Source organism: Chaetodon trifascialis, chromosome 2, assembly GCF_039877785.1.
Source record: "Chaetodon trifascialis isolate fChaTrf1 chromosome 2, fChaTrf1.hap1, whole genome shotgun sequence".
NCBI lineage: Eukaryota > Metazoa > Chordata > Actinopteri > Chaetodontiformes > Chaetodontidae > Chaetodon > Chaetodon trifascialis.
In genome coordinates this window covers 2,395,360-2,420,812 of record NC_092057.1, presented here as the reverse complement: position 1 = coordinate 2,420,812, position 25,453 = coordinate 2,395,360, and the positions used below count along the sequence as shown (strand labels likewise).

Sequence of the window (25,453 nt, the reverse complement as noted above, 5' to 3'; positions counted from 1 at the left end):
TAGACTCCATCAAGGGAGCAAAATCAAAAAAACACTACAAACTAATAACAAAATAAGGACAGGGGAAGGAGGATAGCTTCATGTTCACTTTCCTTTAGGACATTTTTATTTGGTCAAGTCTTGATATAGATTTGGCTTTAGCTGTGGCACTATCATAATAACTTGAAGAAAGGAAAAAACTGATGCTGTCATGTTTGGAAAAGAGTTTCTGAGATGGAGGTTCGGAGTTCAGTCGTGACTTTGGAAAAGCTCTTTGAGTTTGTCCAAAAGTCTGCTTACATTCTGTCTGCTGATGAAGACCATGTGATGGGATCAAAAGCACTAAAACAGTTACTAAATAACCCTTGTGCGGAGATTACTTTCTTCGTTCATATGTACTCAGTAGGTGGTCCGGAGTTTCTCCTGGGGGCGCTATTGAACCTTCACATTGATTACCAACTACAATTTAAAAGGAGAAGAAGAAGAGGCAAACAGCTGTTAGCTAGTTGGTTGAGCTATAATTAGTCTATGTCCGTCAACGATAGACAGTAATTTTACGTTTTGTTATTGAAGAGCTTCGAAATATGTATTTTATCAAACGCTGATGGTTTGGAGCCAGTCTGTTATATTTCTCTCCGCACTGAGTGGTGAGTATATCATCGTTAGTGGAGGGGAGAGGTTAGCCGTCACCGACTGCTAACCTAGCTAACTAAGCTAACCAACCGGGCAAGCTAGCTGTATGAACTGACGTTTGCGTCCAGCTGTGTTTGGCAGCCGTTTGCTGCTGGTCTTCATTCTGACAACATTAAAATAACAAACACGAGTCGATTGATTGGTGATGAAGGCGAGTAGGATTAGCATTTGTCGTGTTATGATCATGTTGCTAATCTCTGGCGTCACATTCGTACACTGGAGAAATAGTCAGCGGGTGAGTTATAGGGAATAGTTATGTGTTAAGATGAACATGTCAGCAGTACATCCAGAAGGATGACATGTAATTATTGTGCAAGACAAGTTTTAAAAGTCACTTTGTTGGAGAAGTCAGTGCTCTTTTTCTGCGGTGTCATTATGCAATAAGTCGTAGTTGTTGCAGTGCTGCCACCTTTGGCTGCAGCGTCCCACAAACAAAAGAAAACACTACAAACAAAGTACTTTTATTCATACCATTACTGCGTCACTGTCCCACGTACAGAGGATGCTGGTCCCTTCAGTTAACAGCAGCAACCTGAAAGATGTATGATGCTGCTAATACTATACGTTTGTCACTGTATTACTAAAATAATAAGTATTTTTTATGCTAAAATTGCTCAGAAACATAATTTTGGAGGTGGCGGTGTGGTGCAGCAGCACATTGGTTAATCATATTATGACTGAGTGGTCCTTGTGTTTGTCAGGTGCACCGTTTGTTTGCAGCAGTAATCAGCTCAGCCAGTGTTGGGTAATGTCTGTCAGCATCAGGAGTCCTTTGCTTGGCCTGATGGTGAAGTGACATCACACGGAGAAGCCGGGTGTCTGCATTGTGTTCTCATGTTGAACGTGTCGCCTCAGTGCTGAACGTGCAGCAGACATGTTGGGCTGTAACTTGACCAGGAAGGTTGTCACATATTCGACCGGCATGACTCAGGCATGTATTTGGTCTATAAATAGAGCTTGTCTCCATTCTTGGCCTCCTGCGCCTTTGGCAAGGAGACACACTTGGTTGAAATTGTCAAGCGTGCACACCCTCAGTTTTGTATAGACTGTATATCATAGTAACATGTGTCCACTCACAGAGGACATTTTGACATGTCACACAGGGGAAATCAGGTGTAATTAATAACATTATTGGTAGCTGTAAGGGAAATTCTCCGTGTTACTTGTTGAGAGTTGCTAATTCTCTGAAGAATTACAGACTTGGTGTGATGAATCAGGTCTCTTTAATACATGCAGCATGGAGGGAAGACTCATGCAGAGTGTTCTCTGCAGATCTCCACAATGTCTTTTATACTTGACAACAAATGGTTGTCACAGACATCTGGTAATGATAAATCTTTCCTTCAAAAACAATGACCATTTGGGGAAGTTCACTCATCCTGTTTCCCAGGGTTCATACTATACCATAAACTCCTCAGGTACAGTGAATCGCACCTTAACCTTCCCCCTCTATCCTGTGTCCCTCACTCAGTTGTCCTTTGATCCTCTTTCTCCCCTCAGTGACAAAGGGCCATAAAGAATTTTACAATTCATAGACTGATTCCCAGGATTAGTAAGTCATCTAATTCCTACATAGCTTAAATCCATTTGGCTCTCTGGAACTGCTTAATGAGCCACTACAATAAAAAGAGCCGTTGTTAATGTTATTAATTACACCTGTGATCTTCCTCCTGTGGCGAGAGTCACCTGTGAAGGAAGCCAATCAACAACTCCTCTGACACAGGCGCAGCCATGGAAACAAACCAGCAACATGGTTCCCAAGCCTCTTTTTCTTTTATGTTGAATGCTCGTCTGATTATTCTGTGAGCTTCCTGTTTTTAAAAACTACGTTCATCTTGGTCGTTTAAGGCCTAAAATATGAGTGCAGATGTGCTGTGTTTAAGGCCGGTGGGAGATTGCAGCAGAGGTCAGTCTCTCAAAACTTAAGTTGTCAGCAGTCGTGAATGATGGCAAATTTGTATTTATTAATGAATCAACACTGTTTCGATGATGACGCTCCCACAGCAAAACCAAAGCTATGAAAGATGCTGCTGCAGTTCAGTGCCGTTCTTCCTCCCTCCACCTGATCGTTGAGTCTTGTCTTATTTTTCTGCCCGCTTGAACTCTTGCCTTCCCTCTTCCCAAGGCTAACCACTAAAAAGGAAGCAATGAACTTCCACAGCAGTCGGAGGCGAGGAGAGGATGGCATTGCCGTGGTGATTGACTTCCTGCTGTCGAATGCCCGGCTGGTTCTTGGAGTGGGCGGGGCTGCCGTGCTGGGAATCGCTACACTGGCGGTGAAGCGGGTGAGCGTCTGTGGTTGTTAGTTATACGCCAGTGCGTCGTACATGTGGCTTCTCTGTGAATCTGAAACGTGAACTCACTGCATAACAAGTGCTCCTTCAACCAGGCAGCTAGAAAATAACCAGCGACCCCTCCCACTCAGCCCACCACAGTGGAAGCCGCTGCAGGTCCAAAGTAACCAATGACAGTCAGTTAAAAAACAGATTTCCTACACTTGCAGCCTTTGCTACAAGGTCCTGTAAACCGGCCTGAATGCTCTGTGTGCAGTGGACTGAGCTCAGGCTGGGCGTGTTTGCACTGGCACATCAGTCATTGTACTTTTGACCTGATATGCAGGCGAGCTGAACTTTGCAGTCATACATATTCTCTGTACTTCTTCTTACATTCATGCATGTGTGTGTGTGTGTGTGTGTGTGTGTGTGTGTGTGTGTGTGTGTGTGTGTGTGTGTGTGTGTGTGTGTGTGTGTGTGTGTGTGTGTGTGTGTGTGTGTGTGTGTGTGTGTGTGTGTGTGTGTGTGTGTGTGTGTGTGAATGGTTTATGGGGCCTGTTTGCTTGTTTTTCTCTCTTTCTTTCTGCACTGGAACTGAGCCGCGGTGCTGTTCCAAACATTTACCACCAGCACTGTTACCTGCAGGTTATGGCAGCGTATTAGCATTCATGCAGTGCACACATGGCTCCGTGTTTGTGACGTTGGGTGTTTGTGTTTAGCTCATAGAGCGTGCGGGCCGTGCGGCCGACGATGAAAAGGTGGAGCAGAAGATGGCTGAGAGCTGGGAGGAGCTGAGTTTGGTGTCTGCTTCCCCCACACTGATCAAGAAGGGCATAGAGGGTGTGGTGATGAAGCATGTTGCCAAGGCAGCCAGACAGCAGAAAGGTATTGACAACATCCCAGCAACCAAAAACGCTCACACACACAATAATATCACAAATATGCAGGAGGTAAATCATATTCTCATCATCATTGCAGCCCGTATTACCTGACAACTGTTTGAATCTCTTTCTCAATCAGCTGACTTGTGCCAGCAACCTCAGCTGTCCTCTCTGGAGGTGCAGACTAAACCTGAGCCAACGTCCAAGAGGCTCCAGCTGTGCGTCCTCACTTTGCAGGTACGCTCTGACATTTCACCTCTGAGCTGTTGGAGGCAGAGGTCATGTTTTCAGTCCAAGCAGCTGCTGTGCGAGCTCTGCTCAGTGTTGGCTCATTCATTTATGCATGTGTAACATGTTCTGTAAAGCACAGTGCTGAGGGGATACACATTGTTATGCACTGGTTCGGCTGCGCAGAGCCCCAAGAGTCCCTCACAATCAAAACACTGCGTGTGCTCGTGCACTGACTGTATAAAAGAAGTCAAACAAGCATGAAACCGCTTTGAGTTAATGTGCAGAACATCCACATAAGCAGCAGTGTTTGCGGATGTGTTCTGTGTTTGCTACATGAAATCATTTGTTCAGTAAATGTTAGTGGAGCAAACGCATGAGTGGACGTAAGAGAGGATTTGAAACGACGAAATTTGCATTTAAAGGAAGCTTATGCAAATGAGATCTTTTCTGAATTGCTGCACATTGTACATTTTTATTCTGCACCTCTGGATGTTGCCGTCTCAGTGAATACTGGGTCGAGTTTTTTTTCTTGTGTATTTCTTGTCATTTAAATTACTTTGTTTCTGTAAGAACAGATCATTAATAGGATTAGCCCAATGTTGACAGTAGAACCAGCGTCCACTGTTACCTCCGTCCAGGAGTTTCTGTTTTTGCTTCGATTTGTTTGTTCGTGTGTTTGTCAGCAGCATTCGACCTGATTTTTGAAACTCAAAAATCAAATTTTGGAGCTGATTTGAATCATAGGGCAGATGCTTGAATTACTTTTCACAGTCTTTAAGATTGTGACATATATTTGGCCTTGGTAGAATAAATGTCATACACCTTAACATCCAGCAGATGGTAGTAAAGTTCAGTAGTGTGAAAACACAGCCAGGTGTGGAAATACCAGAACTCCTTATCACAATCCACCATCATGGGTACCAGTAATACTCTGGGGCAGCTGCTCAAACACTCGTGGTTTCATGGGAGAAGCGCTACAGTTCTACTTGTAAACAATGCTTTCTCAGGTGTGGCTATGGAAATGTAGATGTGCACATACACCGTGCAGCTTATAGTCTTTTTCAAAATGTGAAATTTATCCAGACATATGTAGCGGCAGCTCTTGCACATTTGCATGTCACAGAAGAGGGACTAATGGTCCTCATGGAAGTCTAGTTTCAGATGCTTCCTGGGTCGTGCTTTGCCACGGGTTGGGCTTTAATACTCTTGCTGCTCATATAAAACAGTTAATGCAGAAACTACACGTGCTGTGCATCATTGGAAATGTGTCTGCAATATGTTTAGGAGCGCCTGCAGCAGTACTATCACACCAGGGTGGCACTGGCTGAACACGAGGTCCAGAGGGCTCAGTCTTTAGCTCTGGACATCTGCATGGAGATCCAGGCCTTTCTGCACAGCCGTCATCCTGACATGCCCCTGGGAGAAATGAGCCTCGGAGGTTCTCTACTGGATGACCTGCAGGTACACACACACACACACGCACACACACACACACACACACACACACGCAATATGTATTGTTTTTGTTGCTGATAAAACACTTCTACACAACTTTTCTACCCCTCAGTAATGTCATACAGTCAGATGTTGATGAATGCCACCTGGGTTTATTTATTTGTGTGTGTGTGTGTGTGTGTGTGTGTGTGTGTGTGTGTGTGTGTGTGTGTGTGTGTGTGTGTGTGTGTGTGTGTGTGTGTGTGTGTGTGTGTGTGTGTGTGTGTGTGTGTGTGTGTGTGTGTGTGTGTGTGTGTGTGTGTGTGTGTGTGTGTGTGTGTGTGTGTGTGTGTGTGTAGGTGGTCAGTGCAGACCACGCATGTCTGCTGGTGCCTCTGCAGCTGGAGGCCTCTCTGTGGCGTCTCGTCCCAGGAGAGGAAACACTGCTCACACACCCGCTGCACTGGATGGTCCGACGAGTCAATCTGGAATATTTTCCTCGAGGACGCAGCTACTGGGACAGGTGAACACACCCAGATAAAGATAAAAAATAAAAATGACGGGGAGAATCTCTAAAAAAAAAAAGGCTTAATCAGTTTTAGATCAATGCTGAATCAAATGGGTACGTTTAACACGCTGTGAGTGTAGAGGATGACGTCTCTCCCTCTGCAAGCCTTTTACATCAGCAGCACTAATAAACTTGCTTGAGCCATTCACTGACACCAGTCTGTCCTTGTGTCCTGCAGGTACCTGGTTGGTGGTTACCTGTCGTCAGAAGCTGTTGTGAACATGTTCAGCAAGGCGATCATGGAAACTATAAACTGGCCATCCATCAGCAGCACGATGGACTGTCTCGTCAGGCCTGTACTGGGAGGACCAGACCTCAGGCTGGAGATTGGGTACGTGTCTATTCTTGTTTTCAGTGTTGAGATTCTAATTATAAATGAAGCGCTCAGTTCTCACGAGTTAGCACCACAGCTGCCGCTCTGTTAAATGCTGCAATTTGTAGTTTAGAAAGAAGTGACGACGCCATTGTTTAACAGTTGGTGATGCATCGATTATGTAAAGTGTGTGATGTTCGAAACTTGGCTCTCTCTAATGGATGTCTCTCCTAATGTACTCTTTCAGGCCTGGAAACGAACGAGAAGGCCCGCAGATCAGTGATCAGCCCCTCTTCATCTCCATGCTGCCTCTGCTGAGGGAGGGGGACGTGGTTCTGACCGCCCAGCCCGAGCTCACCTCTCCCTGGGTCAACGCCTGGCACCTCTCTCTCTACCCGTGGGAGACTCAGCGCCTGGCTGAGCTCGACGCCGCTGACGATGGATGCCGCAGACAGACGCTTAAAATCCTCAAGGCGGCGTGCAGACTGAACCCCGCCCTGCGACCGCTCGAAGCCGCCCCGCTGGCCAATCTCATCCTGCACCTCAGCGACAGTGAGGGCGACTGGTCCCAGATCAGCCTGGATGCGAGATTCCAGCAGTGTATTGTAGAGCTGATTGGCTACCTAGAACAAGGGGCGTTGCACAGTTACTTCAAGCCAGCTGTCAATCTGCTCAGCGGCTTGTCAGAGGACCAGGTGGATCAGATGGGATTCATGCTGTACTGCGCCGTGTCAGAGCCTGAAATCCTGCTCATGTAACTGTCTGCACATGCAACTGAAGCGCTGACACACCTGAGATCTAAGGAGTAATCTGTTATCATCCAAGATGTTTGGTTCGAGGCAAAGATATATTCTTCCCACTGCCTGCCCTCGTTGTTTAGCTCCTCCACAAACTGGCAGACGCCATGGACGAACATCTACGCTGCAGGAGGAGAAGCTACAGGGAGACTTCAGGTGAAAAAGTGATAATCAAGCTCGATAAATCAGTGCAAGGAAAGGAGACGTACCAAGGAAAGGAGCTGAGGAAGAGTATATCTGAAACGAGGCCTCAGCATGTGCCTGATCAGACCTGCCCACACACATGCACGCACACACACACACACACACACACACAGCCAAGTCGTTTGAGTGTGTGTGATCGTTAGTTTTCACGGGGTGTCAGTGATGGTCTGCATGGCCACGTACGCTTCACCACATCCATTCACAGCAGCAGACGAGTGCGGTTTATTGCTTCAGTGCACACGTTCTTTCTGTCTTTGAACTGATGGCGTGCGCTCTGCATCATTTTCCTGAAAATCCATCACTGTATTTCAACTATGCAGAAAAATAATGACCTGCTGATTTCCACCAGGTTTTGTGCACTTATTAAACTATTCGGTCTGTCTGAGTTGGACTTATTTAACTCAGCATGTATATTTTATTATACTGGGGGTGGAAGTGTGCAGTATTTTGTTCGTCATGTTTGGTGTTCAGTCCGTTGCCAATCTTATTTTGGTAAACTAACCCTTTTCAGTGAAGGCTTAAGTTTCCTAATAATTTTAATGCACTTGCTTTTACGTACAGTATGAATGTTGTGGACACTTCTTAATTTGTTTCTTGCTGAGTGAAAGAAAATTGATTGTTGAAACTGCAAATAAAGAATTGAAGGGTTTGTTTAGATTCTCGCTGAGTTGTCCCTTGTTTTTTCTCTCCTGCCTTTAAGTAAAATCACTTGTCGCAAAGATCAGTCTCAGGCTGGTGATGCACGGGAAACTTTTTCAAGCAGCTGATGAACAGCTGCAGTGTTGAACATCCCCTGCCATTAACTGAGGAGGGTTATGCAACTTTATCAAATCAGAAACTAAACTTAAACTTAACCAACTGTAAACATATTTAAACACTGGTTTCATGCAAAATTGTGTAATGGTAGCTGACAATAGTTACTATCTGCTGACAGCCTGAGAAGCAGAGATGGATGGCCAACATGTGAAAAGGACTTCTGCATGCAGTTGTTTGAGGTATGTCTTAACACCGATGTGCCCACATGTATACTGAAAGAGTTACTGATTGCAGCGCCAGAGGAGGCCCATAGTGGTCCTAAGGCTCAAATCAGTCGTCCAACCTGGGGATAGGGCCGAAAGGCTAATCGAGCAATCTGGTAGCTGGGTCCCTTCAAAATTTCCCTCAGGACAGCTGGCACTGTGAGTACTGCAGTTTTATCTGGTAAAGCAATGTTCAGTGATTAGAGGTCTTGGGGCTAAAACGACCTCAACCTGTTCCAAATCTTTAAATGGCAAGACGCCCAGCGCTGGAGCTGGCCTGGAGCTGGGCCTGGAATGTGAGCCCTACAGTGGCCCGCTTTTGGTGAGCAGAACTGACTCTGAAGAAAGAACCGAATGATGGAAGCTGGAAAGTGAACAACTCACTGCTTTATAAGAATGTGACTAGTTAATCAGAAGTATTACTGGCTCATTGGTTTTACTGGTTTACACAAGTTTCACTATTTTCCCAAAATGAAATTCCTGAAAGTAATCCACTAATATAGCTCTGTACTGAATTCTGAGTTTTTGATGATTCTTTAAAAATATTACTTTCTAAGAAGTTTCCCTGGTTTATAATAGGTTTCAGTACAAGGTTTTAGTGGTCTATCAGGATCTACTGGTTACAGCACATTTCATTGTTTTTTTTTTATATGAGGATTCTCTGGTTTATTAGAAGTTTTACTGGTTGATAAGTGTTTGCGCTGGTGTATAACAGCTTTCACTGGTCTACCCCAGCTATGAAATTCCCCTCCTGTGGAACTTTCTTTGACTTTTGGTTGGGAGGCAGATACCCCCTCTGCATTTAAGAGTATTAAGAGTACTAAGAGTACTCCAATCGATATCACTACTTTTTATGAAGGAAAGAACGACATTATGCTTTCAGAGCTTTAGACTATGAGGTCGCTCCCCCCTTATTGTACAATGGATGTACAAATATAAGTTTGCAACAAAAGATTTATCTAACAAAGTTTTGACATTGTGTTGGATTTAATACATTAGATTGCAGAGTCTTGCAGTAAATCCCATGGAGGTAGGATTTACTGCAACACTTAGCTTTAATTTGGTGCATGCTGTCTCGAAAACGGATGTATTTCCAGCGGATGTTTAAAAAAAAACCATTTTACTTTGAAAGGTATGAGCGGAAATCCTGATTGTTGTGTCTGACTTGACTCCGGACCTCTAGTCTCCTTTTCCATGAAGCGTCGCTTTCGCAACAGAAATGAGCGGCACTGGCGCGACACCGGCGTCTGTCACAGGTCTAAATACGGGTGTAGAGGGCTCAGTTTGCCGGGCAAATACGTGACAGCGAGGCACATGATTCAGACTGAAAGTTGGCTTACTCATTCCGGAAAAGGGGAACACAAATCCCGGGACAAATGTTCGCCAGCCGTGTGACTGCAGCCCGCAGGGAACTTTCGTTTCCCCGTTAAGTTTTCGCTCATGTCAGTTCGTGAAGACGCCGCTTGTTTACGTGACTGCTGTCGCTCACAGGACGCGGGTAGGACAGTCCTTGAAGCTTTGATTCGGTGCTGCTTCAGTATCTGTCGCTTCATGACTGTAGAAAACTGCGCAACAAGTTTTTAACGTCCAGTGTGAACAGCTGACTCAGAGACCGAAGGCCGGCGGCACCGGGGCGGTCAGCGCCGGGCTCGACGCTGATCCCTCCTCCATGGGTTGACCCCTCACCGCCTCAACATGATCGGGTCACCGGACCTGCTGGCCTTCACCGGCACTGAGGGGTTTGGGGAAGGAGAAGAGGACCAGGAGGCTCAGGCTCTACCTGAAGAGTTGTCTGTCCCCCTTTTACCTCCATCCCACCCCTGGACCACCTCGGCCCAGTTTCACAGAGACTTCATATTGGTGGCTGAATTCTCAGAGCAGGTGTGTGCTTTTGGTTTGGATAGATACTTATATTTAATGAAAAACTAGGAGTTATCAGTCAAGATAAGACGTTATTGATCTCCGGGGGGAATTAGAGCAACACAGAAACAGAGCAGATGACACCAAAAAAGGACCAGGAGAGAGAGACGAGATTAAAGATTAAATCAGCACAGGAGAGTAAATATTAAGCATCAGAAGAAAAAAAAATACTGTCAATTCAAATAAGAGTAAAGTGAACAATATAATACTACATGATAAAGATTAAAGGACACAAGGTGCAGAATACTGCAGTGATAAGAGATGCACTGATATCGGTCCGATACTGACTCAGTTAGCTTGACTGTATCGCAGACAATAGGCTGTTCTGGTATCAGATACAATTCCTTTAGTAAGGATTCAGTACATTTTTATGTATTTATTTGTTGCATTTTGTTGTTCAAACTAAACATAAAGAAAGACTCCAGTCTCTATCACACAGAGAGGCACACGGGTATCAGATAGGTGCTTGGTATGAGCCGATACTCAAAGCTCAGGTAACATTATCGGCCTGAAAAGTCTCATCGGTGCATCCCTCGCAGTGATGATGATAGATGATCAAGTTTTTTATGAATCCTAATGGGTCAGAGCAGCTGAAACACACAACAAACAACATGAAGAAAACTGAACTGAAACTAAAAGCTGGGACTGAAACTCGTAGTATGTACAACAACAGTGCCTGAGAGTCTTCTGTACATGTTAGTGCACGTCTCGTACATCCTGTATGTTGATTGTTAAAAATGCACAAGCGGTAAAATGACAGAAAAATTAGAACATGCTGCTGCTGAAGTGTCAGATTGATCAGTTGATTAGCTTAACTCGTCAGGTCCTGAGGTGACGTCTCCAAATCATGATTTTTTTTTTTTATCAACACTTCAAAGGTACTTTATATCTAAAAATATACAGCAGAATAACCCAGACATCTAAGAAAGTGGGTTCATGTCCTCTCATCTCTGTTTCATTAGATTTCTTTATTGATTACGTCAGTGTTTCCTCGGTTAATTGATCAAACCCTGCAGCCAGAGAACCTTTGGTGTGTATGTGGACAGTCAGTTATCAGAGTAACTTTGTGTCGAACGGCTTCTTGTTTCTGACATCAGACCTGCTGAGTGATAAAACTGTTAAAGGAACTTTCTAATATTTTCTTACGTTTCATATAAAATAATGAAAGTGAATGTTTAGATCACGCTGCGTCTCTTCACACCTCTGCTGTTTGTGTGCAGGTGGGACCCACACCTGTGCTGACGATACCGGACGACCCCAGAGTCGTCGGGTCATTTGACCTTAATCACTTCTCCGTTCGCATCATGTCAGTGGACTACCAGGCGTCCGGCCCCGGCCACGCCCCTCCCGCATCCCCCGGCCCCCGCCTCAACTTCAGCGAGGACTCCAGAGTGATTCTGGGAGATTCAGCGGAAGATGCGTTTGCATACGTTCACCACATGACCCTGTATGACCTGCAGGCTCGCGGCATGGTGCGACCTTTCTGCATGGCGTACGTGTGCTCGGACCAGGCGAAGCTGATGGAGAACTTCTCTGAACTGTCGACGTGCTTCTCTCAGGCCTCTGACAGCCTCAAGACGGGAAACAGACAGGCCTTTTCTATGGAGCTGCAGAGAAAATTACAAGAGCTCGAGTAAGACCCAGACAGGCTTTGATGAAATACACACAGGTCGTTTGCTCATGATGTCACGTCACTCTTTTGTTGTGTGAAATGCAGGCAGGGCAGGAATTGATTTTCTGCATAGAAAGCACTATAACACGCTTAAAATCCCGTTTTTTTTGTATCATTTACGGTGACTCAGATCGATCAAACCAAGAAATCATGAGGAGTTTTTATTGAGCACCAAAAGTTTTTCATAAGAGTGAAAAATGCCAGAAATTGACCGAAAAACGCTGGAAAAAATGGCTCATTAAGTGTCTGCAGTGGGGAGGAGCCGAGTCAGATGATGGTGGAAATGGTGTAATATTAACTATTACTACTACTAAAGCTACAAGCTACAACACTTACACTCGTTAAATCAATGCTAACAGTTTCACTTAAGACAGCTGGACCTAAATAAGGCGTCCTGTCTTGTTTCGAGACAGTCTGCGTCTTTAGTGGCGTCTCGCCTTTGTGAGTGGTTAACCAAACAAACAACCACAACGTAAACATCAACATTCAGCAGCGCGATGCTGAAAGTTTGTTGCTCAAGAGGACAAAGGAAATCTTTTCATCACGCTTCGATCCTGCGAATATTTTCTCCTTTTCACTTCTGTGGAGGCCCGTGTGACAGGAAACACATGAGTTAGCATGAGTTTCCTGTCACAGAACAGTTTGAAGCTTTGTTCATGACATTAACATTCAGATTCTATACCAACGTTTGAATGCTGTGCAGCCTTTTTTGCAGCTTCTGTTTAAACTCAGTACTTCCACACGGTCGCAGATAAAGATCAGACGCCACTCAGGTTATTAGCATCATTCTGTTGGTAGAATTAGTTTGTTGACTGTTGTAAAGTCCAAAAGTCAAAAACGATTGAGGAACAATAGATGTTCATTAAAAACAGTGTGACAGCAGACATTCAGAGCTTCATTGCAGAACCTCGGTAGCTTTGAATGTAATAAAATGACCTTCATTACAGTCCTGGTTCCCTGTTTTGGTGCTTCCATATCCGCCTGCAGACATGCAGCTCAGAGTTCACCACAGTTTAACTTCGACTGGGCAGAAGTACCCGGTCAGCCAATAGAAACACTGTTTGGAAATGCAGAAATTATTACTCTGACTTCTTTCATCACAGTATTTACTGATGCTCACACTGCAAACTGCAAAGATGGAACCCTGAAGAGACTTCAGCAGAGGTCTGATTAGCACAGTTAAGCCAAACATCTGAGCTGTACATGGAACATGTTGACATTCGACTAGTTGACTGATGTTTTCATCACTGATCCCGTTAAAATAAGACCCTGATATGATGGTATGTTAATGCCACATGCAGTCATGCATTTTGGACATCTGCATGGGCCCTTGTAGATACGAACAGGTGACGAGATCGAGGTGGGACCCCTGCAAACATGTGGAAAGTGTAGATTTTGCTTAAAGCCTAACTTAACACGCCTTAGAAATCCTGTCCGACCTCCAGTGGTTGAACCTCTCACCTTGCTGTAGTGACATACAGGTGTGCTCGGTGACATCACTTTTGGATGTTCTTCTAGATGCCACAGAGCACATTTGTGACCCATCAGTGATGCTGGATGTGATCAGAGGTGGAGCAGACTTGAACCTCTGAACCGGAGAGGGCAGTGAAACATTGATTTTCAGCCTGGTTGCAGATTCCTCCTTCGTCTGCTGACTGAACTTAACTCTCTTTGACTGTTTCAGGTACACACGGTTGACTCTGCTGAAGGAACACGGGTTCACAGACGTTGGAGAAAAAGTGGATGAGCTTGAAGCTGTGGAGCGATCGATCTTAACTCATAGAGACCTCCTCCGTCAGGTCACGTCTTACCCAAACAGGAAGCTGAAACAGCCTGACTTCCTGCCCTACGACCCAGCAGACTCCCTCACTGATCCAGCTGCGTTACTGCCTCCTGAGCCCTGTCCCTCCACCTCCACCTCCACCTCCACCTCCACCACCTCCAGGTCTGAGCATCGTCTGAAGCCTCTGCAGGAGCTTTGCAACAGCTACTTCCTGTCACTGATGAAGGAGCAGCTGGCTGACACAGAGCGCCGCCTGCGTGGTGACAGGAGTGTACTGCGAACTGCTCGCGTCATACATTCGCTGTCCAGGAGACTCACCCTCGTCAACTTCCTGTTTGAGCTGTGGAGCCCGGAGGACGGAGACGAGGAGGAGAGAGAGAGCGCCGAGGCGGAGCCGCCGAGGGCGACCGGGAGTAAGAGCGGCGTCGAGGCGCTTCAGTCGGAACCAGTGAGCCTGGAGTTATTCTGCTCCTGCGTGGAGGAGATCCCCATCAAACTGGAAGCAGGAGAAGCTGGGACAGTGACCCCTGACCCCAGCGTTGCCATAGAGATGACAGGGAGCGTGAGCAGCGGCGACAGCATTGAAGTGCTCGGGACTGAGAAGTCTTACCGGACGCAGCACGTCGTCAGCGGACCTGACAGCAGAGGTATGAAACTGTAGTTCATCATTTTAACCGAATATCTGTTTGTTAGCGTTTGTTAGCTAAAGACAGTAAAGTCGATCGGTTTGTCGATCAATAGATGGACAGAAAGGTGGCCAACAGTTTTGATCATTGATTGATCATTTAAGTCATTTACGGAAATCTGCAGATGGTTTCTCTGATGTTAGTTTTCTTTTTGTGTTTCACGTCGTTGTAAACTTTTTGCTTTTGTTGAACAAAAGTAACAGTTTGAAGAAAATCTCCTCGGGCTCAGGGAGAATATGTGCGAGAATATTAAGTATGTGCCCTCAAACAAGCCTCTGTCGCAGCTCACAGTTCGCTCTGTCGAACAGAAACACCCGCTGGGACGGCGGACGCCTCTTCCAGGCGAGCCGCAGTGGATGTGGGCGTCCGGCGTGTGCGAGCATACGCCAGGCGAGCCAACAGCGAGGACAGCATCGAGGTGCTCAGCACCACCGAGTCCATCTTTCCCGACGACCTCACGGCCATCACAGAAGAAGAAGCCGAGCATCAGCTGCTGAGCAACGGCTTCGACAGCGAGGAAGAGAAACTGACAGCACGCAGATGTGAGGAGAAGATGCTGAACGCAGCTCTGTTAGTGAATGAAGATGAGAGTGAGCGGTGCCTTGTGGAAGAGGACGGTCAGGCTGACAGAGACGAGTCCTTAAAGCCAGTAACTGTCTGTGGTGAGGTTATAATGAAGGAGGAGTGGTTGAAGATCAGTCGAGTCCATGGAGACAAACCTGAGAAGACGTCCAAACTCCTGCAAGGTAACACACCTGCTACAGTATTCATGTCTAAAGTCCATTTAAACACGATTTAAGACCACGTCCTCTCTTATTTTGAAGACTGTCTACATGTGAAAACAATGCAGATCCACATTTACTGCAGGCTGCGTTAGTAAAGATCTCATCATGCTTAAGACTTTCCCACCGGAGTCGTCCTGTTGAGAGGAGACAGTAGTCGTTCATCTGTTCTTTAACGAGCAGAACGATCGGAGAGGGAAAAGATGCTTTTTCAAACGTAGAATTTCAGATCATTTAAGAGCACACAGAACAATAATAACAACAATAGGAAACTCTTGTACTGCATTGTCAGGGCTAACAGGAAGTCAGGCTGTCATAAAGCAGACATCTGTTAACGTGTGTTATGGCTGTTGTCAGTGGAAGAAGCAGTGGAGTCGACGCCTCGGCGGTCTGACGTCCATCAGTCTGAGCCTGACCTCCACGTGAACTCGCCGCCTCCTGTCGTCCTGGCCGACGTCGACCCGTGGTCTCCGCCCTGCGTTCCTCTCAGGCTGCTGAGCATCGACGAGGCGTCCGACTGCGCCAGCTTCACCGGCTCCTCAGACCTGCCGCCTGTCCACAGCAGCGCCCGCCAAGCTCAGAAGAGGAGAAGGAAGGCTGGACTCAGAGCGCTCAGGTTCCTCAAGCAGAACTCGTTCTCCCAGCATGCCGTGTTTTGCCTCCTGAGCGGCCGTCCGCTAGTCGTCATCGGACGGGAGGAGAGTTTGGTCAGAAAGCTGGTGGACGCTCTGAGTCTCTTCCTGCCCGCTCCCGGTCCTGATGGAAGTGCGGTGATGCCGTGTTTGACCACGCCGCTTCAACTGACCGACCTGCTCACCTGGAGACTGATAGGAATACACAGGTACTCCACAAGAGCAACTGCTGATCACCTGTCTTTATTTTAGGTGTTATGTCTTATTTGTTCCATTAGAAAATGAGCTCTGATCATCATTGTTTCCGGCCGCCTGCTGAACTTTAGTGTTTAGCTGCTAAAGAGTCAGATCTTTCCTTCAGGAGTTGGTGGTGGAGACCAGAACAGAGCACCCTAAACCAGCCGTTTGCTAACCTGCATCAGCTTTATAATGTGACAGTATGTCAGTGTTGTGTTTAATCACTTGCTCCTTTAAATGTTTTATTCTGTTAAGACATAATTATGCATAAGGAAGTGACCCCTCTCCAACAAGTCCCAAAACGCCCCATCGCTCAGTAGTTTTAATGCTTAATGCAGAGACATGTGTGATGTTTCGAGACTCTTGTCCTTTCTCTTTGACCAGATCGTCCTCCAGCTCCTCGGCCACCATCCTTCACTCTCTGACGCGCTACAGTCGTTATTTGGCGCTGTTAGACCTGGACCAGAGGACGCTGCAGTCTCCGTCCTACTCCGGCTCTCTCGTCGGCAGACTGGCCAACCCGCACGCCGCCATCAGCCGAGGCGTCACCTACCTGCTGCACCTGGAGAGCTGCCTGACTGCGCTGGCCAACCAGGCTCTGCTGCACACGTTCAGTCCTGCTTCACAACGTCCAGAGGAAGAGGGCTTCCTGTTCAGGAGCGGATTCTGCAGCAGTGAGAACGATTTGAGGGTGATGCACTTCCTGTCTGACCTCATCAAACGGCGCCACGCAGGATGTGGACCACCGGTTTTAAGCTTCTCTTACTGCTTGCTGCACCTGCACAGAAATACCAATGCAGCATAAACACTGGACGGACAGAAGCAGCCGACTCGTGCACTGATTTCTCTATAATCCTGACTGATATCATCTGACACTGTGAACATGTGGAGTTTTTATCTGCTGTGTTAAATTTGAGTGTGTCTGCATGATTTTTACTCCGTGGTGTATCTCTGGATTGCTGGACACAAATGCACTAGTGCCTCACGAGCACCCGCTGGCAGCTTCTGCAGCTGAATACTGGACTTTTTATGAAGTATGATGGTTTTAAAATGAACTTATTACTGAATCACATGCAGATTTTAAGATGACTTAGCCACACATGAACGCTGCATAGTTTAAGAAGGAAATGACTGTAAAGCCGCTGTAGTACTGCTGATTGTAGTTGGTGGATCTCGGCGGTCCAGAACGACGCTGACTGATAACAAACCCTCGACTGCGACTGTCTGTCAGGCCTGTTGCTCTGTCACTTAACATTCAACCAGTTCAGCTGCACTTTGAAATGGGTTGACTGGTGACCCCTCAGCCTGCTTCCTGTATCACAGCTACATGAAAACTGACTGAATCAGAGGCTCCAGCTGCACGTGACGGAGCAGCAGCCTGAATGTTTTACACTGTACTTTTGTTCCTTTGTTGATGCAAATATGAGCCGATTTACTCTGAAAATAAAGTCGTGTTTTACATTAGGATTCTAAATTAAGGAATCAAAGCGGTAAAATAACCCGTCTCTCATGTATTTACTGACATTACATAATTGTTTCTCATGAGGATTTAGAACAGAAGTGAACGTCCAAAAGCTTTTCCAGACAGCAACATTAAGTGTTTTGTGATCAAATATTTATTGAAAATGATATTCAGTATTTACATTAACAGCAAATGTAACATTAAATAACATGAACGCCTTTCAGTTTAAATAAAAAAAGATCCCACAATGCAGAGTTTAGTCTGCCTGCTGATCAAACGCTGATGAAGTCATGAAAAGGATGAAGCAGCATAACGTGTTCCTATAATGTTATTAAATAAAGAGGATGTGTTTTAAGTCTCTTCGCTGGTGTCCCACATTCACCTGTCACTCACAGCTCTCCACGGTGCTCGACCTGAGAGGAGGGAGGGCTGGGCCTTCAGCGTCTGCAGGAACATCAGCATGGAATCAGGTCCAGCTGCGACCAACAACAACAAAAAAAATAAAAAAAATCAACCTGTGCGAGCTGCTGCTGAGAAGGAGGCTTTTTATCAATGTTTCAGATCAACTTAATGCACATCTGAGAGGCAACACGTATCGTTTGGTGTCCTTTGTGCATTAATGAGAGAGGATCAGCCCTGAGGGGTGAAAACACACTAATGACACGTCCACACAGCAGCTCTGATAAATCAATGAAGTCAATTAAGTTCAAAAGGAAAACCCGTTGTGCCTTCTTACATTTGTGAAGCGATGACTGAACAGGCTGGATGTGACCCGATGTCATTAAACGACTCCACTGAGCGCCACATGTGATGATGATCTCAATCACTTCCTCTCTCACACACACACACACACACACACACACACACACACACACACACACACACACACACACACACACACACACACACACACACACACACACACACACACACACACACACACACACACACACACACACACACACACACACACACACACACAGAGGTGTGGGGCCAGTGCTCCATAAGCACCAATAATCATTCATTTTGGTTTTAGAATTAGTGTCAGACACAGTGAATGTCTGTTTAAAGAGGATGGGAATGCATTCAGCATACGTGTCAGGCTCGAGGCTTCACATGATGTGTTTAATGACAGTGAGTGTAAACCACTGTTAAGACTGGTCATCGGGTGGTGGTGGGGGGACTTACAGCTGACACTGCGACGGGAGGGAGGAGCAGAGTTCAACAGCCGCTGCACTGCCTGCATGAGGAACAGATGCAGACGGTTAAATTAACCCTGAGACGATGAAGACAGTGAAGAATCACCACGTGTGACAGAGCGACTTACAGTAGGTGCTGATCACCGGCAGGTCAGGAGAGGTCATGGAAAACAAGGCGACAGGTCAGACCCACGGCCTCTGACTAACTTTACAATCCAGAACTAAGAGGAAACTAATCTGCAGCTCAAAGGCTTGTAAATTAAGTTATAAAATAAATATGACTCACTGGTCCCACTTCTCTGCGGCAGAAGACTGAGTGCGTACAAGGGCGTGAAGAAAGGGGAACAAACGACCTCCATCTGACAGACACACAGACACAGAGCAGCTTCATCATCAGTCACAGACAGAGAAGAGTTTCTGACCACTAGCAGCACAGCAGGAGTGTTTTCAAGAGCTTATCTGTGCAATAACCTGGGCAATAATCTGTGCAATATTTCAGTACATAAAAGCCTGTAATCTGTGCAATATTTTTTTCTGTAAACTGTGCAATAGTTTAGGTTTGTAAATACTATTCCCGGTACACCCTTTTGTATATACTTTGTGTTAACTGCATGCACTTTGTCTTTTAATATTCTATTCTGTTATTGATGCTGCTGTGAAATTCAGAATTTCCCCTCGAGGGACGAATAAAGGAATATTGAATTGAATTGAATTGAATTGAATTGAATTGAATTGAATTGAATTATCCTCGTCCTCCACTTCCTACATGTTGCCACTAGAGGTCACTAAAGGATGGCATTTAGAAAGAAAGAATCCACCTGAAACAACTTGTCTTGAAATACACTCAGCGGCCACTTAATTAGGAACATCTGTACGACCTAATTTGCCATCAAATCTTCATTTATGAGGTTTGTTTCTGTTGATGAGACTGAAACGTGTAAATTTAATTATAGGTTTGTTACCGAGGTCATAGCTAAAGGTGATATTGTACTGAACTCCATTATACTTTTACTTTATAGTGTAGTATTAGTACTTTTACTTAATTAAAAGTTTCAGAAACCTTGAATGCTCCTTCCACCACTTAATAACTGATGATTCAAGCCCCAGATAAGGATGGACACACACACGCACGCACGCACGCACGCACGCACGCACGCACGCACGCACGCACGCACGCACGCACGCACGCACGCACGCACACACGCACACACACACACACACACCTGTTGTGTTTTCCACCTCTTTCAGGGCCGCCTGCAGGAAGACGCTGAGGTGTTCTGCGCCGGAGGACAAACTGTCCCGCAGCCACTCGAGAGCCCACACATTCTCCTGAGGGACAGAAAGCTCACTGGATAAAATCTTTACATCCTCATCAGCTCCACGGCTCCTCCAGACAGCACAGCAGGAGGCGATGAGGAGACCGCGGGCTTAATGTCCACAAACAGGATGTGACGTCTAAGGAGGCGGGGACAGGACTTTACCTTAAACGTGTTGAGCACAGGGAGGGCCGGACTCAGAGCGGAGTCAAGGATTCTTAAACCTAACGCTCCTGTTACCAACAGCAACAAGGCCTGATCTGGGTACACCTGTAAACACAAACGCTCATGTATTCAGTCTGCCACGTCAGTGGGTTTGAGGCGTGCAGCTCATGACATTCGTACCTCGTGAAAGAATCGCAGGCTCTGGATGTTTGACCAGCGCTCGTCCAGCAGAATCACGTTCACAACATCTTTTGCTTCCTGGAGTCCAGACACCAAAGACAGGAAGTACAGAATGAAAACAACTACCACAAACAAACAACGGATGATTGGATGTTTAAAAAAAGAGCTGTTAACAAATAAGAAATGCATACGTGTAGAAACTGTGGGCTCGGTGCCGGTAGAGCAGCGGATGGACCGCAGGATGTGTTGACGATGGTGAGTAAACTGGTCCAGCACTGAGACTGGATCACAAAGACGTGCAGTCACACACTGGAGCATGCTGTGTTTACAGAGCACGGTGCTTTAAATATGGAGAGGATTACAAAAAAGGCCACTCAGGTCTGGACAGCTCTGAGCAGATCCCACGTCCGCCGTGCATGTACGAGGTTAGTGAACGCTTCAAAACCCTGAAAGCATTTCACCACCGAACACGTGTCTGTTCATAACACGGGGTTGTGTACGCAGTACAAACACACAAACTGATCACCTGTGATGATCACTCTACACTTACATCATCGTAGACAGCAGAGCAGCATCTCTGCACCCTGAGGGCAAACTTCACCAGCACATCGCGTCCCAGCGGCGCAGCGCCTGGAGAGCAGAGAGCCAGACTCCTCAGAGGAACGTCAGGAGGTGTTAGAAGTGAAAGCCCGTCACCTGTCCGAGTCTGACCTTTAATCGGCTCCCACGCTGCGTCGGGACTGCAGAGCTGCTCCGGCTGACTGACCACCAGCTTCGGTGCTGCTGCCGTTTTAAACAGGCTGAGGTAAAAGAGGAAGAGCTGTGGCGTGAAGCGGCAGGCGGAGGCTTTCGCTGCGCTGAGCAAACTGTTCAGGGCGGAGTTAAAGTCGCCCTCCATGCACATGAAGAAAGGGATGAGGTCCTGCAGCTGCTGGAGGCTGCTGGAGACACAGGTCAAAGGTCGACAATGTGATGTCACCAGTCAGAAGTATTATTATCATTATTACTGAAGAGATTTTGTGTTACATTATAATTAAAAACAGGGCCTGGACCGTCTTGTGCTTTGCTTTCATATGAGTGTAAATATGTCATGAGTCATTTTAACAGGTTTCAGCAGCACATATTCAGATTTGGAAATACTGTAAAACTTCTTCAGACACAAACAAAACTCTGTTAACCAAAAATGTAGATTAATTATTAAAAGAGCTCCCCTTGACAAAAACATGGCTGATCACAGGAAGTGTTTTAAATGACGAAACAACAATGGAGGATTTTTTTTCCTCCTTTTTGGGGAAATTTTTACAAAATGTTTTTGATGTTTTTCAAAGACGCGCTTCTTGTCAAATACTGGCTAAAATTCAATGTAACCACACTTAAGCTTAATCCTGGAGGTCAGAGGTCAGCTCAGGGGGTCAAATATCTGCAGTCATTGAACACTCACGGTTTGGCATCATCAGTCTGGACGACTCGCAGGTAACGACACAATTCTCTGTACCTGCACACAGCGAAACACAGCCAGGTTGGTTTTATGAGCGCGCGCCTGTGTGTGTGTGTGTGTGTGTTATATATACACAAGTGTAAAAGAGCGTGTGTGTGTACCGTTTTGTACCTGTGCCGTCGCTGTAGTACTTCTGTTCTCAGCAGAACTACAGACATCTGCTCAATCAGGACGTCCTTCTTGCCTTTGTCTTTGCGGACGCCCGACACATTCTGTCCCCTCAGCACAGACACCAGCAGGACATCGTGCCAAGGACGGACACACAGGCTGAGGGCACACACACACGCGCACACACACAAAAAAATGCTTTAATATGCAACCTTGGAGATGAGAAAGGAAAACACACATAAGCTCATATGAACTTCTGGCTCGTAGGCACAATTGAACTCACACACACATGCACACATGCACTCAAGCGCGCGCGCACACGCACACACACACACACACACACACACACACACACACACACACACACACACACACACACACACACACACACACACACACACACACACACACACACACACACACACACACACACACACACACACACACACACACACACACACACACCTGTTCCTCAGGCTCCTCAGCTCAGCAGGGAAACAGAATCTCTTGTAAAAGTCCTGCAGCTTGCAGGTGAACTCAGGGGTAAAATTATCCATCACCATCTGTCTCTGCAGGGAGGAAATAACCCTGGAAAAGCCCAAACACACGGAGGGAAGAAGAAGGTAAATATCTAAATCAATTAGCCGCAGACAGCACACAAGATAGGTTCTGTATCTCTGACGCCGTTTGACTTCAAGGACACTGCCACTGTCTGCTGCTGGTTTGCTGCAGCCTTTGTCAATCACGCTCCAAAGCTCCGCCCCACGCTACCAATGGACATCAAGCTCGCTCATTTTGTCTTTTTTTTAATGTATTTTTTTTCTTGTAAAGCACTTTGAGCTGCATTTGTGTATGAAAGGTGCTACACAAATGAAGCTCATTATGATGACTGTTATTGTGTGTGTGTGTGTGTGTGTGTGTGTGTGTGTGTGTGTGTGTGTGTGTGTGTGTGTGTGTGTACCTCTGTAGTAACAGCACTTTGGCCTCAGCAGCATTCGCCAGGGGAGACTTCGAGATGAAGGTCCTGTTGAGAATCACATCAACTGAGGACAGTTAATACACAGCTTAACGCTTAACTGTGAAGACAACCGCTGGTCTAAAATGTAGAGTTGCAGCAGTTTTCATGACCGTGGTAAGAAAATCGATGGTTATCGTACACGTGCATTTACTTAACTACGGTATTGAAACATTTCAAGTTCATGTCAAGATTCATGTGTTAGTTGTGTGTGTACCCTGTGGCTTGACAGTGTCCAATGAAGTCCTCAGCAGCTCCCAGTCTCATGATGGCAGCAGCTCTGCCGTCCAGTTTATCTGCCTTGTTCAAGAACGATGACACAAGCTCGTACACAGGCGTGTAACTAGGAAAACAAACAAACAAAACACACAAAAATGTCACTTAGCAGTAGTTAATAATGTCCAACACATTGGATGGACATTTGGTTCAAATATTTATGGATGGGGATGAATCCTAATGACTTTCATGCACTGGAAAAACAACAACACATATATTTAAAACATAAATGGAGTAAGACGATGTGAAGGGTGAACAGTGTTCAGATCTGCTCCGTCACTCACTCGTAGACGAGGCCGTGCTGGTTCAGATTTCCCTTCAGGAAGGAGGAGAACTGCGCGGCGAGCTCTTGTTTGAAGCTCTGCAGCATCGTCTCTGAACGACAGGACGACAAGCAAATGTGAGGACAGTCCAACAGCACGTGGGTCAGTCTGAGGATTTCCAAATGCGAGCGTGCAAGAGCGAGTACCTGCGTGTCGGAGGTGGGCGTCGACTTCAGACAGCGTGAGGTTGAAAGTCCTCAGGCCTCCGAGCAGCGTGCTGTTTCTGAGCTTGTTCCAGAAGTCGCTCCTCTTGTGGCTGTTGCAGTGAGACATGCCGCTGTGACACCACATTACACACTGAACACACACACACACACACACACACACACACACACACACACACACACACACACACACACACACACACACACACACACACACACACACACACACCAGACAACATTAATGCAGCTGTTACAACTCTGCAGACAACAGAAGAAACGTGCTGAAATTCCTCCAGTGGCCTGTGAGAGTTTACACATCACGCACTTAGTTTTGATGTGTCTGTGTTTGTGTGTATTATTCCAGGTAAATCAGTGTGGCCGTGTGTGCAGTTGACAGACTACATCAACACATACTGATGAGGCCGGCTTGTCGCAGATGTAGCAGAAGCACTGATCGCACATGAGCTGGTTGAAGTCCACAGGAGCGCTGATCACACCATGTGTAGAGCTGAAGGACAGAAGAGAAGGAGGGTGATCATCCCGAATGGAGGAGCATGAAGTATTGATCCGTGTTTCACAAGGTGTGTGGCATTCAACGCACGTGAAAGGGTGTATGGGACAGTCATACCGCGCGTGAGGCAGCACCTCAGCGCGGCGGGAAAAGGTAACGACCAGGTCTTCATCAGGAGCGCCGGGAGTTAAAGCACAGTCTGAAAGACAGAGGAAGAGCAGCTGTGGAGAACATCATCCACCGACACATACAGGCTGGTGTGTGAAGCAAACACAGCTGTTACCGCTCTTCTTCACGTCCTCCACAATGAGCACTGAGGGTTCACAGTCATCATCATCATCACTGAGGATGATTATTTCTCCATTGTTCGTTGTACACATCAGAAAAATCCTGCTCAAAAAAACAGAGAGAGCAAACCCTTCATGGTCACAGGTTGGTCTGGTTTGTTGGGACCGAGTCTCCGCCGCGTTATTCTTTAGCTAACTTTGACGTTATCTTACTTTGAAGAAGCTAACATGACTTTCCTCAAGACAGGAAGCACAAAGTTAAACTGCGCGTAAACACAGCCGGCAATGATGTCAGCAGTAGGCGTCAGCTCTCTGTTCCGTTTCACTTTAAATATAAACGTTTAAAATATATTTCGATAGCTGTTTTAGTTTTCTGAGAGACAGAATAATCTCACCTTCGCTGCCCGTTTAAACCAGTTGTTTTCTGCGCGCCGTGCTCAGACGTCACCATCACCGGATGTGACGTCAATTTTTCTTCTTTGCTGGCTTTATTGGTGGCGGTTTAATCCAGTAGGTATTACCGCCACCTACTGGAGGGCAGTGAGGAGCGGCGTTTCTTTCAGCTATTTCAGGTTATTTCTCATCTTCTCATTACAACAGATTAACGGGAGGACACACAAAAGACATGAACACATACACAAACAACATAAAATATATATACGTTTTTCTTTTTAAAGCGCTCTACTATGCTACAGTGCGGAGCAGCACGAGCAATTTCATAAAAATAAATGCTTTTTTTTTAATTTAATTGTATGTATGACATAAAGGTTCTCTCAAGGAACTTCATGAACAGGTTTTGTCATTAATGTGCTGCTGTTATCCTCTTGAGGTAAACGGATCTCTTA

The 25,453-nt window shown here is 46.1% G+C and overlaps 3 protein-coding genes across 5 annotated transcripts; 2 read left to right on the top strand and 1 right to left on the bottom strand.

Moving 5' to 3' along the window:
* The first annotated feature begins 447 nt into the window (after positions 1 to 447).
* On the top strand, positions 448 to 8,036 carry mief2 (mitochondrial elongation factor 2). Its single transcript, XM_070982930.1, has 8 exons — positions 448 to 626; positions 2,798 to 2,957; positions 3,665 to 3,830; positions 3,966 to 4,063; positions 5,342 to 5,518; positions 5,851 to 6,014; positions 6,238 to 6,390; positions 6,620 to 8,036. Exons 2-8 carry the CDS (start codon positions 2,820 to 2,822, stop codon positions 7,128 to 7,130), a joined length of 1,407 nt encoding a protein of 468 aa, XP_070839031.1. The 5' UTR covers positions 448 to 626; positions 2,798 to 2,819; the 3' UTR covers positions 7,131 to 8,036.
* A 2,002-nt stretch (positions 8,037 to 10,038) lies between these two features.
* smcr8b (Smith-Magenis syndrome chromosome region, candidate 8b) lies at positions 10,039 to 17,856 on the top strand. Of its 2 annotated transcripts, none has more exons than XM_070982918.1 (6): positions 10,039 to 10,273; positions 11,533 to 11,945; positions 13,669 to 14,414; positions 14,762 to 15,199; positions 15,593 to 16,076; positions 16,489 to 17,856. In XM_070982918.1, the coding sequence occupies exons 1-6, from the start codon at positions 10,088 to 10,090 to the stop codon at positions 16,907 to 16,909; spliced, it is 2,688 nt and encodes an 895-aa protein (XP_070839019.1). In that variant the 5' UTR covers positions 10,039 to 10,087; the 3' UTR covers positions 16,910 to 17,856. The 2 variants fall into 2 exon arrangements, with proteins under 2 accessions (XP_070839019.1, XP_070839010.1); XM_070982909.1 differs by having other exon boundaries at positions 14,738 to 15,199.
* Positions 17,857 to 18,753: 897 nt separating this feature from the next.
* On the bottom strand, positions 18,754 to 25,064 carry LOC139344591 (uncharacterized). 2 transcript variants are annotated; one of them, XM_070982889.1, is made up of 19 exons: positions 25,004 to 25,064; positions 24,605 to 24,711; positions 24,412 to 24,520; positions 24,225 to 24,318; positions 23,793 to 23,943; positions 23,608 to 23,698; positions 23,265 to 23,390; positions 22,994 to 23,056; positions 22,498 to 22,620; positions 22,036 to 22,191; positions 21,868 to 21,921; positions 21,138 to 21,364; positions 20,977 to 21,056; positions 20,618 to 20,707; positions 20,427 to 20,504; positions 20,247 to 20,351; positions 19,989 to 20,094; positions 19,052 to 19,124; positions 18,754 to 18,806 (listed from the first exon to the last, which is right to left on the bottom strand). In XM_070982889.1, exons 1-19 carry the CDS (start codon positions 25,057 to 25,059, stop codon positions 18,788 to 18,790), a joined length of 1,908 nt encoding a protein of 635 aa, XP_070838990.1. In that variant the 5' UTR covers positions 25,060 to 25,064; the 3' UTR covers positions 18,754 to 18,787. The 2 variants fall into 2 exon arrangements, with proteins under 2 accessions (XP_070838990.1, XP_070838997.1); XM_070982896.1 differs by lacking the exon at positions 21,868 to 21,921 and having other exon boundaries at positions 25,004 to 25,050.
* Between the last annotated feature and the right edge of the window lie 389 nt (positions 25,065 to 25,453).

Bases quoted from the DNA above. Each gene is read 5' to 3' on its own strand.
- mief2 (XM_070982930.1), top strand. From the start codon at position 2,820: ATGAACTTCCACAGCAGTCGGAGGCGAGGAGAGGATGGCATTGCCGTG. The intron at 4,064-5,341 runs GTACGCTCTGAC...CAATATGTTTAG, and splicing joins TGTGCGTCCTCACTTTGCAG to GAGCGCCTGCAGCAGTACTA. The intron at 6,015-6,237 runs GTGAACACACCC...TGTGTCCTGCAG, and splicing joins GGACGCAGCTACTGGGACAG to GTACCTGGTTGGTGGTTACC.
- smcr8b (XM_070982909.1), top strand. From the start codon at position 10,088: ATGATCGGGTCACCGGACCTGCTGGCCTTCACCGGCACTGAGGGGTTT. The intron at 10,274-11,532 runs GTGTGTGCTTTT...GTTTGTGTGCAG, and splicing joins TGGCTGAATTCTCAGAGCAG to GTGGGACCCACACCTGTGCT. The intron at 11,946-13,668 runs GTAAGACCCAGA...TGACTGTTTCAG, and splicing joins AGAAAATTACAAGAGCTCGA to GTACACACGGTTGACTCTGC.
- LOC139344591 (XM_070982889.1), bottom strand. From the start codon at position 25,059: ATGGTGACGTCTGAGCACGGCGCGCAGAAAACAACTGGTTTAAACGGG. The intron at 24,712-25,003 runs GTGAGATTATTC...TTTTTTGAGCAG, and splicing joins GGTTTAAACGGGCAGCGAAG to GATTTTTCTGATGTGTACAA. The intron at 20,505-20,617 runs GTATGCATTTCT...TCTGGACTCCAG, and splicing joins CGAGCCCACAGTTTCTACAC to GAAGCAAAAGATGTTGTGAA.